The 18,563-nt window shown below is 47.1% G+C and overlaps 1 protein-coding gene across 1 annotated transcript; it reads right to left on the reverse strand.

Moving 5' to 3' along the window:
• Positions 1–332: 332 nt before the first annotated feature.
• LOC138772072 (transcription factor-like 5 protein) lies at positions 333–14,493 on the reverse strand. The gene is made up of 5 exons (XM_069952173.1): positions 13,184–14,493; positions 10,294–10,634; positions 4,103–4,307; positions 3,652–3,793; positions 333–753 (listed from the first exon to the last, which is right to left on the reverse strand). Exons 1-5 carry the CDS (start codon positions 14,041–14,043, stop codon positions 655–657), a joined length of 1,647 nt encoding a protein of 548 aa, XP_069808274.1. The 5' UTR covers positions 14,044–14,493; the 3' UTR covers positions 333–654.
• Positions 14,494–18,563: the final 4,070 nt, after the last annotated feature.

Genomic DNA, 18,563 nt, shown 5'->3' on the forward strand with positions numbered 1-18,563 from the left:
ACATCACTATGTTATCCAGGAAGTGACATCACCATGTTATCCAGGAAGTTACATCACCATGTTATCCAGGAAGTGACATCACCGTGTTATCCAGGAAGTGACATCACCATGTTATCCAGGAAGTGACATCACCATATTATTCAGGAAGTGAAGCCTTGATGCAGTAGTAAGTGCAGGGAAAAAAGCACTTTGTAAGCATTTCCCATAATAAGTGTATATTGGTGATTTGTATAACTTTTGGGGGGCAATAATAAATTTTTTTTGCCAGATTTCTCCTTTAAATAATTTATTATTAATATTATATAAACAAGAAAAAAAACTCCTAGAACTCCTAGAACTTTAACTACATCTACATTACTTCCTTAGATAATAACCTGGAGATGTCAGACTGTTAATCATGGAAAATCTTGATCTTCCTCTTAGGCTTTGCCAAATTATCTTGGTCTCCTTAAGAGGTGATGGATACTGAGTGACAACCAATACTAGGACCCACGGCCATGCCCATAGCAGTTGTCAACATGTACATCTGTGTGATGTGAAGGTAAAGACTAATATAATACAAACCAAGTTACATAGGTGAGTGTTATGGCGCTGTCTGTCCTCCTGATATGGCGGATATCATGTCACACCTCCTGCACACTGCTACCTGACATCCTAACGTGAGCCTTTCCCCCCCGCCCCCACGACTGGACTGGGTCTTGTGGTGATTTTCATTTTCTTTTCTGTTCTTGTACTGATAAATGCTTCAAAATCCTGAAATACAAAAAAAAGTGTAAGAATAGCTACGACATGCGGGTAATGCTATAATAGAGGTGGCAAGAAACTCTCCAGAACTCCAGAATATTCCCCAGGAAACTTGGTGGGAAAATCTCAAGGGCTAAACAAGCTGCAGTCAGGTAGGAACGAATAGATGATGGAGCACAGTACACAATCTCCCATACACAGGGCCTGGAGCTGAGCAAATAAAAAATGCACCAGCTTACTTCTAATGGTAAGACACAGACCCAATACAGATATGAAAATCGCTAAAAGCAGCACCCCCTACACACACCCAACTGCGAAATAAATCTCCATAAAAATAATGAGGCTCTTGGTTACCATTTGCAAATAGTGTGAGCCATCCCACTATGATAAGGTGGCCTCATGCCGGGATGGACCCTACACTGTACTTTGGCCTCTCCATGGTATATAACAACCAAGTAGAGGCAGCCACTCCCCCATCTGAAACACAGGGAAAAAGACTAATTTGTTCAGCTCTCCTACAACTCCACACTAGGCAGGTGCACATTGCTATGGTTGAACAGAAAGGCTGAACAGTACAGTGTATAACTTTCATCATTCTGTTTCCCTGCTTTCCTAATATGCAGGAGAATCTGATTCTTGCCGCACCCCTCCCCCCGCCCTTTAGCTACTGATCTCTCTATACACAGCATGGATAGATACCTGCCAATCAGCAGCTGGTTGGCGGAGTTTTCTGCTTCTCATGAATATCTAGGATTACTGGGCTCATGCACATAATGGAGAGGACTACTTATTGTCCATGTTATTCAGGCGGAGATCTCTGAATCAGCTGCACAGAACAATGTAAGTGATCCATCATTCTGTCCAGCTTCTCTGTCACTAGCTCATGCTACACTGAGATAGGACACCATAATCCTACTGACAGAGTCACTTTAAGAAGCCACCACTAATCAAATGCCGCACGCTCAGAATTCGCTCAACACTTATCCTGTTCAAAAACCGGCGCTATGTTTGGATGGAATATTGTGGTGATATATACCCTGTCTTCCCACCTCAGATATGTAGATCAGGTAGGACTGGGTGGCTTCTATGCATGTACATTTATTATTAACATATAGTAATTTAGAGTTTTTCTCATTCTTTTAGGGCTGTCTGATGGCCTCTATTTGAAGTGGATCTAAATATCCTGTAAACCTTTCACCTTACAGCAAGTATCCCCTCTAACATTGTACAGGAGGGGCATACCTTATACATGTATTAGGCCTTATCCTACAGTCGTGATATATAAGTCCAATATATATGTCTGATGGCCATTACTTTTAGTATGTAACACCCCCCCCCCCCCCCCCCCCGACTGACTGTAGGTGACTGTTACACACGCAACACTGACTGTAGGTGACTGTTACACATGCAACACTGACTATAGGTGACTGTTACACACGCAACACTGACTGTAGGTGACTGTTACACACGCAACACTGACTGTAGGTGACTGTTACACGTGCAACACTGACTGTAGGTGACTTACACACACAACACTGGCTGTAGGTGACTGTTACTGCAACACTGGCTGTAGGTGGCTGTTACACACACAACACTGGCTGTAGGTGGCTGTTACACACACAACACTGGCTGTAGGTGACTGTTACTGCAACACTGGCTGTAGGTGACTGTTACTGCAACACTGGCTGTAGGTGGCTGTTACTGCAACACTGGCTGTAGGTGGCTGTTACTGCAACACTGGCTGTAGGTGGCTGTTACACACACAACACTGGCTGTAGGTGACTGTTACTGCAACACTGGCTGTAGGTGACTGTTACTGCAACACTGACTGTAGGTGACTGTTACTGCAACACTGGCTGTAGGTGACTGTTACTGCAACACTGACTGTAGGTGACTGTTACTGCAACACTGGCTGTAGGTGACTGTTACTGCAACACTGGCTGTAGGTGGCTGTTACTGCAACACTGGCTGTAGGTGGCTGTTACACACACAACACTGGCTGTAGGTGACTGTTACTGCAACACTGGCTGTAGGTGACTGTTACTGCAACACTGACTGTAGGTGACTGTTACTGCAACACTGGCTGTAGGTGACTGTTACTGCAACACTGACTGTAGGTGACTGTTACACACACAACACTGGCTGTAGGTGACTGTTACTGCAACACTGGCTGTAGGTGGCTGTTACTGCAACACTGGCTGTAGGTGGCTGTTACTGCAACACTGGCTGTAGGTGACTGTTACTGCAACACTGGCTGTAGGTGGCTGTTACACACACAACACTGGCTGTAGGTGGCTGTTACTGCAACACTGGCTGTAGGTGACTGTTACTGCAACACTGTAGGTAATTGTTACTGCAACAATGACTGTAGGTGACTGTTACACACTGCAACACTGACCGTAACCATTTTGTTCCTTCCGTGATGTTAGGGTCTATTAGGTCGTTACAGGAGGGTTGAGGGATCGCACTTGTATGGGACGGATAAACCGCCATGTCTACGGTGTAGGTTGTAAACAGGGGGGGGTCTTCAACCTGCTGTATTTACCTAAGTATTTACTTTGCACTAATATTTTGGTGTGACCAACTTTGTCAAGGGGAAGCTCACGTATTTGCACTAGTTTATGTGTTGTTAGGAATTTTATGCTTTCACTTCAATGGAAGTGAGCTGCGAAACGACATGCAAACTGTCCCTGGAGTAAAGCCGCTATGTTTTCCAATCCTGGATAATAATCAGGCGAGTAAAATCCATTATGCGATATTTGAATGTTGCTTGCAACTTTGCCTCCCATAGGAAAGAGTTAAAGTTGCAGTGGGATGCAGATTCACAGTTATAGTAAAATGAACCCCTGCTTTACAGCTTCGGTACCCCACCCCCCATAACATGGATGGCCACTGTGGGTGTCTAACCTTTCTCAGAGGTTCGCCGTGTTTCTCCTGCAGGTATCTCAGGAAGGCCACGGTCCACTGTAGGGTGGTTGCCTTATCCGTGTCTACTGAACAGAACGGAACTAAGTTGTTTAACTCATCGCAGTGAACCCGAATTCTGCGCCTGCAAAGAGAGGAAGAAGACGGTGAGGAAGGTGGGAATTTGGGCCCCTTCAGATACCAGGGCCCAGGTGTCACTGCCAATTCTTTACCCCTACAACAATTGTGGGGTGGTCTTTTTAATGTTCCATAGTTGAGTGCAAATTAAACAACTGCAGATGCCCAGTAGAGGGCGACTCCTGCAAACCTGGAACTAGCAGCAGCAAAGCTTTCATGGGACTTCTGACCATATGTGACCCGGGGAGGAGGCTAAATGTGAAGGTAAAAATATTCATATTCGTTCATACAGAATGTGACGGTGCACCAGACATACCTGCGCTCTCGCTCCCTGTGGTTGTGTTTCTCCCTGCGTTGGGACAAGCCGGCCTCCATGTTATAGGCTCCCTGCTCTGAAGCATTACCATATGCAGCCGCCCCCAGGTGAGTGTTGCTAATGTCACCCAGGACTCTCCGCTCCATGTTGGCGTATGCTAGATGCACGCAGCTTCTCTTCTTTATTGATTGCCTACAAGTCGTATCTGTAAGAGTAAAAGCGTCTGTTGTTGTGAAATTCTTTTTTAGAGCATGTAATTATGAAGTTATGAAGGTTAAAGGGGTTATTCAGGATAGAGAAAGCGCAGCTACTTTCTTCCAAAAACAGCGCCACCCCTGTCCTCAGGTTGTTTGCGAATTTACAGCTCCTCCCCATTCATTTCAATGGAACTGAGCTGCAGAGCCACACCCAAACTGAGGACAAGAAGATTGTCACTTTCAGGAACAAAGCAACCATGTTTTAAAGTGACTCTGTACCCACAATCTGCCCCCCCCCCCAAAACCGAGTGTACCTTCGGATAGCTGCTTTTAACCCAAGATCTGTCCTGGGGTCCGTTCGGCAGGTGATGCAGTTATTGTCCTAAAAAACAACTTTTAAACTTGCAGCCCTGTGCCCAAAGGTCGGGGCTTAGATTGTGTATGCATTAGGCTGGCACAACCTCTCTGTCCCTCCTCCCCGCCCTCCTCATCATTAGGAATGCTCCAGGCAGATTGTCTCCTATTCGTCAGCTGTGTGAATACTGCACATGGGCTGGATCGTTAGGCCACCTGTGCAATGTTCAGACAGGAGAAAATGATCCAGTGGCATTCCTAATGATGAAGAGGGTGGGGAGGAGGGACGGAGGGGTGGTGCAAAGTTAGGGCACAGATACTTCCGTTTGGCACAGGCTGCAAGTTTAAAAGTTTTTTTTTAGGACAATAACTGCATTACCTGCCGAACGGACCCCAAGACAGATCTTGGATTAAAAGCAGCTAAAATCGTGTGTCATTGTTTGTTGATTTAGATCTGAACCTAAAATTATCGTTAATCATAGTAACGATCACAATAACAATCGTAACTAACGATTATTGTTCTGTGTAATATGGTGAACAATTTCATGTTAACGATAAACAATCTCGTTTGCAATCGATTATTGTTAGTCGTTAATTGTTAAAAATCGCTCTGTGTAATAGGACCCTTAGAGGGTAAAGGCCTCCATACACCTTCAATAACTGACTGCCAAACAATAATTTGGATCCTATCTCCCATCCAAAGCCCCACACACAGGAAAGTTCAGCATGGCCAAGCGTCTTGTCCATGGGGAGGAGTAAGCTGCAGCTTATCTCTCTCTGAACAAAGGGGTCGGCCGTGATAGAAAATCACCATGAACAACATCTGTCCGTGGTTGTTCGGGGGGAGCCCCATACACACTAAACTGACAGGCAGCTGGCAGGTTCAGTTGACAATAGTCTAAAGTGTATAAGGATCTTAAAGGGAATCTATCGCTAGGTTTTTCCCACCTTAAGGCTATGTTCACACTGCGTACGATTCCGGCTGCATTTCGTACGCCGCCGTACATGTGCGGCTGAAACTTCTGGCGTGGGAAAAAAATCGACATGCGGCCGGATGCGTACGAACCGCGAACATACGCCCGTAGTACAGTTATGCTTCCCTAGCTTGTTTCGAAGCGATCTGAAACAGGTCATTTACTTGGAAATCTTCACCCAGCCCAATAAAACTCACAGAACCTTTTGGATCAAAAAATCAAGTTCAATTTGGCTGAAATAAGTACTTCGTACGGGACCGCATGGAAATCCACAGCCGTGAGTTGGAACATTTCCGTCCTCAAACAATGGTCCTGTTGTAAGTTCATACGTAGTGTGCATTGTGCGGGCGTATATCGTATACCTTCAAGCGAACGCATCAACCTCAAAACTACGTGCGTATATTCGCGGTTCGCACTACGGCCGGAAAGATACGTAGTGTGAACATAGCCTAAAGGAGAATTCAGGCGAACATTTTTATTAAAGTATTGTATTGCTCCCAAAAAGTTATACAAATCACCAATATACACTTATTACGGGAAATGCTTATAAAGTGCTTTTTTCCCTGCACTTACTACTGAATCAAGGCTTCACTTCCTGGATAACATGGTGATGTCACTTCCTGGATAACATGGTGAGGTCACTTCCTGGCTAACATGGTGATGTCACTAGCCGACTCCCTGAGCTGTGCGGGCTGTGTCTGCTGCAGAGGATGATGGCAGAGGGACACAGGGCACTGGAGGGACACTGAGCATCCCTCTGCCATCATCCTCTCCAGCAGCCACAGCCCGCACAGCTCTGGGAGTCGGGTCGTGACATCACCATGTTATCCAGGAAGTGACATCACAATGTTATCCAGGAAGTGACATCACCATGTTATCCAGGAAGTGACATCACCATGTTATCCAGGAAGTGACATCACCATGTTATCCAGGAAGTGACATCACCATATTATCCAGGAAGTGAAGCCTTGCTGCAGTAGTAAGTGCAGGGAAAAAAGCTCTTTATAAGCATTTCCCGTAATAAGTGTATATTGGTGATTTGTGGGGGCAATACAATACTGTAATAAAAATATTCGCTGGACTTCTCCTTTAACCCCTTAGGGACCAAGCCTATTTGGGCCTTAATGACCAGGCTCATTTTTCAAAATCTGACCTGTCTCACTTTATGCGCTTATAGCTCAGTGATGCTTTTACATATGCTAGCGATTCTGAGATTGTTTTTTCGTAACATATGGTACTTTATGTTAGTGGCAAAATTTGGTCACTGTTTTGTGTGTTTTTTTGTGAAAAACATCAAAATATCATGAAAAATTTGAAAAATGTGCCCTTTACGAATGAAATTCTTGCTTCTAAAAAAAGAAAGTCACATGACAAAAATTAGTTCGTAAGTCACATTATCAATATGTCCTCTTTATTCTGGCTTCATTTCATAAACATATTTCACTTTTTTATTTTGCCAATAATATGTTTGTTTAGTTTGAAATTTCTCAATTTCACGAGGAACAGGGGAGAAAACTCACCCCAATATATGTAACGCAGAGTAGAACGGTACCCCATATGTAGGCGTAAACCACTGTATGGGCACACAGCGGGCCTCAGAAGGAAGGGAGCGCCAATTAGCTTTTTCAGTTCAGGTTTTTCTGAAGAAGTTTCTGAGCGCCAGGTGCGTTTGCAGCGCCCCTGTAGTGTCAGCAGAATAGAACCCCCCCCCCCAAAAGTCACCCCATTTAGGAAAGTACACCCCTTAAAGAATGCATCTTGGGGTGTGGTGACCATTTTGACCACACAGGTATTAGAGGAAAGTATTCAAAACTAGACTGTAAAAATGAAAAAAAAAAAATTTTTTTCCAATAACGTTTTTTTAGTTTGAAATTTCTCAATTTTACTAGGAACAGGGGAGAAAAAGCACCCCAACATTTGTAACGGAGCTTCTCCTGAGTACAATGGTACCCCATATGTGGGCATAAACCACTATGGGCACACAGCAGGCCTTAGAAGAGAAGGAGTGTCATTTTAGTTACAGGCAATATGTGGGTGTTTACTGGCTATCTGGGGTGGAAATGGACAATCTTGGGGTGTTAACTGGCTATCTGGGGTGGTAATAGACAATCTTAGGGTGTTTACTGGCTATCTGAGGTGGCGACAGGCAATCTGGTGTTGTTATGGGCAATCTGGGGTGGTTATGGGCAATCTGGTGGTGTTCACGGGCAATCTGGGGTGGCGACGGGCAATCTGGGGAGGTGTTGGGCAATCTGGGGAGGTGCTGGGGAGGTTGACAGGCAATCTGGGGAGGTGACAGGCAATCTGGGGAGGTGACGGGCACTCTGGGGTGGTTGCAAGCAATCTGGAGTGGGTTGCGAGCAATCTGGGGTGTTACAGGCAATTTGGGGTAGCTACGGGCAGTCTGTGGCAATCTGGGGTGGTTACGGGCTGTCTGGGGTTTTTACAGGCTATCTGGGGTGGTTACAGGCAATCTAGGGTGGTGACGGGCAATCTGGGGTGGTTAAGGGTAATCTAGGGTGGTTACAGGTAATCCGGGGTAGTTACAGGTAATCCGGGGCACTTGACTTTGGTGACAGGGGTAAAAAAGTGTCGGCACCATTTGGAACAAGCGATCAGTGGTATATAGTATATACCGCTGATCGCTTGTACTAGGACCACACCGGGTGGTCCCTGATCATTGCCCCATGCTCTCTGCCACCTCCGGTGGTGGAGAGAATGCAGCTTTGATCATTTTTAGGAATCCATCACTGTCTGTTCACAGTGATGGCGGCGGCCATCTTGGATCAGATGGCTGCCCAGGGAGGGAAGGGTCAGTGACCAGGTCACTAGGGTTATTTTTGGGGACAGGAGGGGACATGTCTTCATCTCCTCTCACTGTGGATTCACGGTGAGAAGAGATGAAAGCGTTCAGCTGCGCTGGCAATGTCTGTTACCGGTGGCCGCCGTTATACTGATAATAACGGCGATCGCCGGTGAGGGGACTTGCCGGGACTGACCCCACACTCTGCCCCAACCCCTCAGCGACCTCCGGTAGCTGAGAGGAGGGGGCTGCGGGCGTTACCAGCGCCGCTGCACTATTCTGCACCATCGCCATAAAGAGCTGATGGCAGCAGAATAGAGCCCATTAGTGATCGCCGTAAATATCCGTATCGGCGGTCACTAATAACATAATACATGTATTCTCTGGGTCGCTACGGTTACGGCGATACCACATTTGTGTAGGTTTTTTAACTATTACCACTTTGGCTCAATAGAAACTATCTTCCTAGCAAAAACCCACAAAAACTGTCGCCGCATTGCAAGATCCATAGCGTTCTCATCTTTTGGGCGACAGAGCTGGTTTGGGGCTTATTTTTTGCGGGAAGATCTGTAGTTTCTATTGATACCAAGTTTTATATGTATATGACTTTTTGATCTCTTTTATGACGTATTTTCTAAAGGACATTGATAAAATACAGCTATTCTGGTACTGTTTTTTTTATTTATTTTTTACAGCATGTGTCTTGCGGTATAATTATTGATATCGTTTTATAGATTGGGTCGTTACGGACGTGGCGATACCAAATATGTATAGGATTTGTGTTTTTGATCTTTTTTATTTCACGTTTTATAGTGTATGGGGAATATAATGCATTTTTATTATTGGGGGGGCTGGGGGGTGTTTTGTGTGTTTGTGCACATTTTTTTTCCACTTTTACACAAGTGTACATTACTGTACACTAGTGTGCTACTAATCAGTGATCATTACCGATGTAATGCAGTGTATTGGCTATGTCAGCTACTTGCTGACAGGCATCTGCTCGGCATCAGTATGGCTGAACAGAGGCATATCCATGGTGAGCCCTGGGCCTTCATTAGGACCCGGGATCACCATGGAGACCGCCAGGTGCCGGACTTTGCCGCGGGACTTCTGATCAGGTCAGTATACCCGTGGCGTCGACCGGAACCCGTTAGATGCTGCTGTCATGCTTTGACAGCGGCATTTAACGTGTTAAACTGCCCGCAGTGGAGAATTCTCCACTCCGGGCAGCTTCAGGGGGGGTCAGCTGTCACACTGACAGCTGCTCCCCAGCACTGCTGCCACCGCCGGGCGGTAATCTATTCCGATGCGTCCGCCGTTAAAAGGCGTACACATCGGAATAAAGCCCATTAGTGACCCGCGTGAAAAGGCAGCATGGCGGTCACTAAGGGGTTAAAGGAGGGCAGCATAAACTAGTGACAAAAATGCTAAACACAGCATGGACAGATAACTACCAATCAGCAGCTGGTGGGCGGAGTTTTCTGTTGCTCATGAATATCCAGGGCTACTGGGCTCATGCACATAGTGGAGAGGACTACTTATTGTCCATGTTATTCAGGAGGAGATCTCTGGATCAGCTGCACAGAACAATGTAAGTGATACATCAATCTGTTCAGCTTCTCTGCCACTAGTTTATGCCACCCTGAGATAGGACACCATAATCCTAGTGACGGAGTCACTTTAATACAATAAAAAGGGCGTGGAGGGGGAAACCAGATGCTTCTGTAGCACAAGGCACTATAATAAGGGTTCACCTTGATCTCTCACAGAAGTCCCCTTTCATATATATACTGTATATACACACTACTGATTGTGGATGATCTCCCGGTATCAGTTGGATAGGTGACTAGTCAGAAATCTTACCTTTCACTTTAACCAAGATCTCCTCAGACAAGACTTTATTTTGGAGTCCTGGGTTCTGCTTTATGGACTCAGTGTTCTGTTGATAGCAGAAGGAAAATCCCCGGGACAGAGAGATCTCCTGGTTCTTTGCTGTCTCCAGTAGGGGGCAGGACGCTCCACAGTTCAGAGAGGAACAAGTCTGGCAAATCCCATGAACATCTGGAGCTGTGCTTTGTAGGTTGATGTCGGAATATACCAGCTGCAATGCAGACTGGGCAGTGTTGATTTTTACTACGGGGGAGCAGCTGCCCACTGGTTGGGCACCTGTGAGCTGTGAGGGGTGGCAGACGATGGTCACCAAACTGCAATGTACAAACAGAAGCATGGATGAGTATCTGCTACCTGGCCGCCATAGAAATCATACACATCTGTTAGTCTAGGTAACTGTAAATGTACAACAAAGCTTCCTCTCTACGCAAGGAGATTATAGACAACCCCAGACGACTATTACACCAGGGGGCTCAAATCTGGCCGGGTGAATGGGCTTCACATAGAACAAATGTAATGCTGACGGGACAACTTTATTCCAAATACCATACAAAATTACTGTAATTATGCCCCCCTGTGCCCCATACAGTGATAGTGCCCCATATAGTAATAATGCCCCCCATGCCCCATATAGTAATAATGCCCCCTGTGTCCCATACAGTAATAATGCCTCCTGTGCCACCATACAGTAATAATGCCCCCTGTGCCACCATACAGTAATGATGTCTCATCTGCCCCATACAGTAATAATGCCCCCTGTGTCCCCATACAGTGATAGTGCCCTATATAGTAATAATGCCCCCCCATGTCCCATATAGTAATAATGTCCCCTATGACCCATACAGTAATGATGCCTCATCTGCCCCATACAGTAATAATGCCCCCTGTGTCCCCATACAGCGATAGTGCCCCATATAGTAATAATGTCCCCTGTGCCCCATACAGTAATAATGCCTCCTGTGCCCCATACAGTAATAATTCTCCCCTGTGCCCCATATAGTAATAATGTCCCCTGTGCCCCATACAATGATGCCCCCTGTGCCACCATACAGTAATGATGCCTCATCTGCCCCATACAGTAATAGTTCTCCCCTGTGCCCCATACAGAAATAATGCCCCCTGTGCCCCATACAGTAATGATGCCCTTTGTGCCCCATACAGTATTGATGCCTCCTGTACCCCATACAGTGATAATGTCCCTTGTGCCACCATACAGTGATAACGCCCCCTGTACCCCATACAGTAATAATGCCCCCTGTGCTCCGTACAGTAATAATGTCCCCTTCTGTGCCCTCCATATAGAAATAATCCCCCCGTGCCCCATATAGTACTAATGTCCCCTGTGCCCTATACAGTAATAATGCACCCTGTGCCTCATACAGTAATAAGGCCCCCTGTGCCTCCATAAAGTAATAATACCCCAAGCTGTGCCTCCATATAGTACTAATGCCCCCTTTGCCACATACAGTAATAATGCCCCCATGCCCTATATAGTAATATTGCCCTCCTGTGCCCCATACAGTAATAATGCCCCCGTGCCCGATTTAGTAATGATGCCTCATCTGCCCCATACAGTAATAATTCTCCCGTGTGCCCCATATAGTAATAATGCCCCCTGCTGTGCTCCATATAGTAGAAATACCCCCTTGTGCCTCATACAATAATGCCGCCTGTGCCCCATACCGTAAAAATGCCCCCTGCTGTGCCCATACAGCAATAGTGCCCCATGTAGTAATGATACCTCATCTGCCCCATACAGTAATAATTCTCCCCTCTGTGCCCCATACAGTAATAATGCCCTCTGTGACTCATATAGTAATAATGCCCACTGCTGTGCCCTATATAGTAGTAATACCCCCTGTGTCTTTATACAGTAATAATGCCCCCCTGTGCCCCATACAGTAATGATGCCCTTTGTGCCCCATACAGTATTGATGCCTCCTGTACCCCATACAGTGATAATGTCCCTTGTGCCACCATACAGTGATAACGCCCCCTGTACTTCATACAGTAATAATGCCCCCTGTGCTCCGTACAGTAATAATGTCCCCTTCTGTGCCCTCCATATAGAAATAATCCCCCCGTGCCCCATATAGTACTAATGTCCCCTGTGCCCTATACAGTAATAATGCACCCTGTGCCTCCATAAAGTAATAATACCCCAAGCTGTGCCTCCATATAGTACTAATGCCCCCTTTGCCTCATACAGTAAAAATGCCCCCTGCTGTGCCCATACAGCAATAGTGCCCCATGTAGTAATGATACCTCATCTGCCCCATACAGTAATAATGCCCTCTGTGACTCATATAGTAATAATGCCCACTGCTGTGCCCTATATAGTAGTAATACCCCCTGTGTCTTTATACAGTAATAATGCCCCCCCCCCGTATAGTAATAATACTCTTTGTGTCTCTATACAGTAATAGGACCCCCTGTTATCAATATAGTAGTAATGCCCCCTTCTGTGCCCCATATAGTAATAATGCTCCCTGCTGTGCCCCATATAGTAATAATACCCCTTGTGCCTCTATATAGTAATAATACCCCCTGTTGGGAGCTCGAATTCTCCCCAGGCCGCAGAGTATCGCCTCAGGGACCCCATACAGCCTGTGTGAGACTCCTGCATTAGACAGTGCAGCCTAACTGGAGCCCCTGGATATGGCGGCCAATCAGGGGGCACCTCAGTACTAGCTTCTGCTATGACAGTTCTCCATGTCAGTAATATGTGCCTATTGGTGGGACCCCACCAGACAGCACCCCGTATCTCAGCTTCCTGGAGACACGTAGGACAATAGAAACCAATCAGCTCAATCACATTATATTAACCACAAACAAAAAAGAAATGAGATGATAAAATACACACTTGTTGGTGACACAGTCCTCCGGCACCTCCGTACACCTGCGCACATCTGTCAGTAACCATCTCTCCTCTGTACGGACCCCAGACACGTCACCTAAAGTCTCATTCTCCTTATGAAGCCTAATGATGTCACTAGCCAATCTCAGCTGCATGGGCACCGCCCCCGAGGAGTCACCACTAGTGTACACAGGTTGTTTCTCAGCCACGCCACAGCCAGGGGGAGGGGAGATGGACTCACTAAGCATCATCAGTCTCGGTTCCTGTAAGTCAGTGCGTCCTGAAGTTTGGTTAGCGTGCACTATGCTATTATCTGATTGGCACTGTACGGCCCCGTAGACGTTGTGTTCCTCAGTTGTGAGGCTGGTAGGCTGATACTGCGGAGCAGTGGCTGGGAGGATGGAGCCCACCCCTGTCTCCGCATTACCCTGGGGGTCTATGTGTGAGCACAGGAGCTGCTGCAGTTGGGTGTATTCAGTATCAGACAGCATTGTGTTAACCCCAACCTCACCGGTGGGACAGGCGGGAGATCTGGGGGAACGGGTGGGAGATCTGGGGGGACAGGCGGGAGATCCGGTGGGACAGGCGGTAGATCTGGGGGGACGGGTGGGAGATCTGGGGGGACAGGCGGTAGATCTGGGGGGACGGGCGGGAGATCTGGGGGGACAGGCGGGAGATCCGGTGGGACAGGCGGTAGATCTGGGGGGACGGGTGGGAGATCTGGGGGGACAGGCGGTAGATCTGGGGGGACGGGCGGGAGATCTGGGGGGACGGGCGGGAGATCTGGGGGGACGGGCGGGAGATCCGGGGGGACAGGCGGGAGATCCGGTGGGACAGGCGGGATGTGCTGGAGTCATCTGGGACATAATGACGTCTGACTATATAAACACCATCTAAGGACTATTAACCCTTGTCAGCAATTCACAACATCCAATAATAATTTAAAGGATAAAAAATACCTATAACAGCAAATATAAGAGCCAGAAGGGAGGGAGCGAGCTCAGGAGCCACTTATGGCTGTGGGGTCCTAACAACTAATACACTAGGAGGAGGGAGGCCATAGTGTTACTGCAGCTGCCACACCACCTCAGGGCTGCGTATATACAGAGGGAGCGCGGGGGCGGGGCCACTCAACCGCCTCCATGTGACGTCATCGCTTAATGCGCGGTAATCCATGCGTACACCCCGCCCTCCCAGCCCAGGTGTACGCAACGCTGGAGATAGAGCCGGTGTCCCGGAGCTTCACTGCTCCCGATACATCACGGGCGTCTGCAACTGTGGAGGAACAACGGGGAGAAAACCGACGCCGCTCAGAGACTCACGGGACGTGCTTGACGTCAGCCCACGTGACTCGCGCGCGTACGTCTCTTATGAAGGGAGGGGGGAGGCTCTTCAGCTCCTCAGGACAGCAGTTTCTTCTCAGAGCCTGTAGGGGGCGCTGCTGTTATTTCCAATAGTAATAAGTATCTTCTCCTAACAATGGGCACCAGCTGCCCACAGGCTGGGTGCGGTACTGCAGCTCAGGCTGCTCTTCAGTGGAGCGGAGCTGCAGTATTACCTGACAGGTTGTGGCCATAATAATGGGATAAATATACCCAGGAGGCTTCATTATAGGTCTACGGGCTGCATGGATACAGATGATTGACAGCAGGGAAGCCCACCCTCCTGATCAGGGACACCTCCACCAACCAAAACTTATCACATCATCCTGTGACATCAAACTTCTAGGTATGCTTCATAGAATACCCTATAGGATTTACAGAGGACACAAAGGCCTCCATATGTATTAGAGAAAGGTCACCTGACCCTGGCAGCTAAGGTGGTAGTGACTATGTGTATGGGTCATCAGCAGCCCCCCCACCCCTTATTGTGAACCTGCAAAGCCTCATGCTCAGGTTGGGTTATATCTGTGTGTGTGTATGGGGGGGATCGGGAGATAACTGTATTGTATATGTGTGTGTGTGTGTATATATGGGGGGGGATCGGGAGATAACTGTATTGTATATGTGTGTGTGTGTGTGTGTGTGTGTGTGTATGGGGGGGGGGTTGGGTTATATGTGTGTGTGTGTATGGGGGGGATCGGGAGATAACTGTATTGTATATATGTGTGTGTGTGTGTATGGGGGAGATCGGGAGATAACTGTATTGTATATGTGTGTGTGTGTGTATATATGGGGGGGGATCGGGAGATAACTGTATTGTATATGTGTGTGTGTGTGTGTGTATATATGGGGGGGGATCGGGAGATAACTGTATTGTATATGTGTGTGTGTGTGTGTATATATGGGGGGGGATCGGGAGATAACTGTATTGTATATGTGTGTGTGTGTGTGTGTATGGGGGGGGGGGGTTGGGTTATATGTGTGTGTGTGTATGGGGGGGATCGGGAGATAACTGTATTGTATATGTGTGTGTGTGTGTATATATATATGGGGGGGGATCGGGAGATAACTGTATTGTATATGTGTGTGTGTGTGTATATATATGGGGGGGGTTGGGTTATATCTGTGTGTGTGTATGGGGGGGATCGGGAGATAACTGTATTGTATATATGTGTGTGTGTATGGGGGGGATCGGGAGATAACTGTATTGTATGTGTGTGTGTGTATATGTATGGGGGTGGGGGGGGTTGAGTTATATCTGTGTATTGTGTGTGTATGTGGGGTCAGGAGATAACTGCATATTGTATATATATGTGTGTGTATGTATGGGGGGGTTGGGTTATATGTGTGTGTATGGGGGGATTGGGAGATAACTGTATTGTATATATGTGTATGGGGGTGGGGGGGTTGAGTTATGTCTGTATTGTGTGTTTATGGGGGATCAGGAGATAACTGCATATTGTATATATATATATATATATATATATATATGTGTGTGTGTGTGTGTGCGTATATATGGGGGGGGGGGGGGGGTTGGGTTATATATATGTGTGTGTATGGGGGGGTTATATATGTGTATTGTTTGTGTATGGGAGGATCAGGAGATAACTGTATTGTATAGATGTGTGTGTATGGGGGGTTGGGTCATATCTGTGTATTGTGTGTGTTTGGGGGATCAGGAGATAACTGTGTATGTATATGTGTATGTATGGGGGGATCAGGAGATAGCTGTATTGTATATGTATGTAAGTGTATGGGGGGTTATATCTGTGTATATGTGTGTGTATGTGTATGTATGGGGGGATCAGGAGATAGCTGTATTGTATATGTATGTGTGTGTGTATAAGGGGGTTGGGTTATATCTGTGTATTCTGCATGTATGGGGGGATCAGGAGATAACTGTAAGGGGGGGGGAATTGGAAGAGAACTGTATTGTATGGGGGGGGGAATCGGGAGAGAACTGCACATGTGCGTATAAACCTCAGCTAGAGTCCTCAATATGACTATTATATTGACTATATGACTGTTGTATTGACTATATGAGTGTCGTATTGACTATAGGACTGTTGTATTGACTATATGAGTGTCGTATTGACTATAGGACTGTCGTATTGACTATAGGACTGTCGTATTGACTATATGACTGTTGTATTGACTATATGACTGTTGTATTGACTATAGGACTGTTATATTGACTATATAACCGTTATAAGTGCCCCAGTGTGGTCCGCTGCCCAGCGGGGCCAATATGGCCTCTCACACTGATGTCTGCAGCCCAGCACCGCCTGTCAGTCTCCTTGCTGTATCACTTACATAACACTGTCCTCTCCACACATCACTGGAGACTCCATTCTGTCTGGGACAAAGCAAACAGCAAAATGTCGGGTCCCTTCACCTGCTTGCTGCAAACCTACAGGCACAGTGTGAGCGGTCACATGACTAGGAGTTTAGGGGTATTGATCAAGTCTGTTGTTACCAATAATGATAACTCAGCAGGGGAGGAGATCTCTGCAGTTTACGTCATGTGTTTTCTATATGGGATACAATGGTATACATTGGCCGCTAGGTGTCTCTTTTGCCGGCTCCATCACTAGGGCCATTTGGTCTTCGGGACCATCAGCAAAAAAAAAAAAAGACCAAATGCAGGAAGTGATGTCAGCTGGTCCCGTGAAGGTGAATGCTGATTGGCCAGCAGCTGTACACGTGATTAACAAGGCCCGGCCTGCGGCTCAGAGGGAATGATTTCTCTTTTCTCTTGGGTCCACACTGCACACGTGATTCCAGCCATAGGGTGGGTTCACATGTACCGTATCCACAGCGGATTTCACAGAGCAGGGACCCGATAATGTATATACCCAAGCCGCGGGGGGGGTTAAAGCTGACTGACATACTTTGCAAGTAAGTCATCCCATTGAAGTGAACAGGAAGGTATCTGCAGCGGATTTCCCTGTGAACTCGCAGAAATCTGCTGCGGACACGGTACGTGTGAACCCGGCCTTGGGCTGTGCTCTCACAGTGCATTCTAGACCACAAGAAAGAGGTACACCTTGGACTCCTCTTTTTTGCAGCAGTTTTGGGCATGGATTGGCCCTATTCAGTAAGGCTACCCCGTGTCCTGGCAACCCAACGCATTCTCAGAACAGAATACTTGTCAAACAAGTGAACAAGACGCTGTACAAACGTGTGGTCCTATGGAGCGGATTCAAAACTGCTGCTGCAATAACCATGAGCAGCCACTAGATGGCAGTGTATGCTGTATAACCAGCATTGCAGAGGATGAGGACAGTGATTTACTGGATCTCTGCTTATAATCTTCACCTCCGCCCCCAGGGGTGCAGGGGTTAATTAGTAATTAGTCTGAATTATTTCCTATGAAGCACCGGGGTTAATGTGATACAAGGTGTTCTGTCTGATATAGGGAATCCCTCCAGCAGGACCAAAGGTATCAGCAATACATCCAGATTCTAATGGTGACATGGATGGTGGATCTACAGCGCCTACCCCCACTGGTGCCTCATGTATACAGGTCAGACCCTCGCAGGCCCTGTGAGAACAGGAAGCCGCCTGTTGTGGTTGTGATGGTCACTTGTGATAAGCAGCATACTGCAATCCTCCGCTCATCACTAGGAAATGACCCAATATGGCTGCAATAAGATGGGGCTGCCCTGACCTTACCTTAAATACCCGTAGTATTACAACTTTCCAATAAGTTATTTTTCAGGACCCCTGCTTGCTTCCAGTGAATGGGACCATTGCGCCCCCCCCCTCCCCAATCAGAGAGGTGACATCATCTTCCATTAGGATAATCCCTTTAAGCTTCCCACAAGACACTCTTTCACTTGTTTGGTTTTCTCGTAGTCTTAACAGGGATGCCCCCAGCTTTCCCAGACTCCCCACAATGCAGCAGCATAGAAAACACTGATGCTTATGGGAAGGCTGGGTGAGCGGTGGAAGCCATCTTGGTGGTCATTCGGCTCTCCCAGAAACAGACCAGGTTGTGCTGA

This window comes from Dendropsophus ebraccatus, chromosome 14 (genome assembly GCF_027789765.1).
Source record: "Dendropsophus ebraccatus isolate aDenEbr1 chromosome 14, aDenEbr1.pat, whole genome shotgun sequence".
NCBI classification, from domain to species: Eukaryota; Metazoa; Chordata; class Amphibia; order Anura; family Hylidae; genus Dendropsophus; species Dendropsophus ebraccatus.

Excerpts from the sequence above, each read along its gene's own strand:
- LOC138772072 (XM_069952173.1), bottom strand. The coding sequence starts at position 14,043 with ATGTCCCAGATGACTCCAGCACATCCCGCCTGTCCCACCGGATCTCCC. Across the intron at positions 10,635-13,183 it reads GAGGACTGTGTCACCAACAA|TTTGGTGACCATCGTCTGCC; the intron begins GTGTGTATTTTA and ends TGTACATTGCAG. Across the intron at positions 4,308-10,293 it reads GATCTTGGTTAAAGTGAAAG|ATACGACTTGTAGGCAATCA; the intron begins GTAAGATTTCTG and ends TTACTCTTACAG.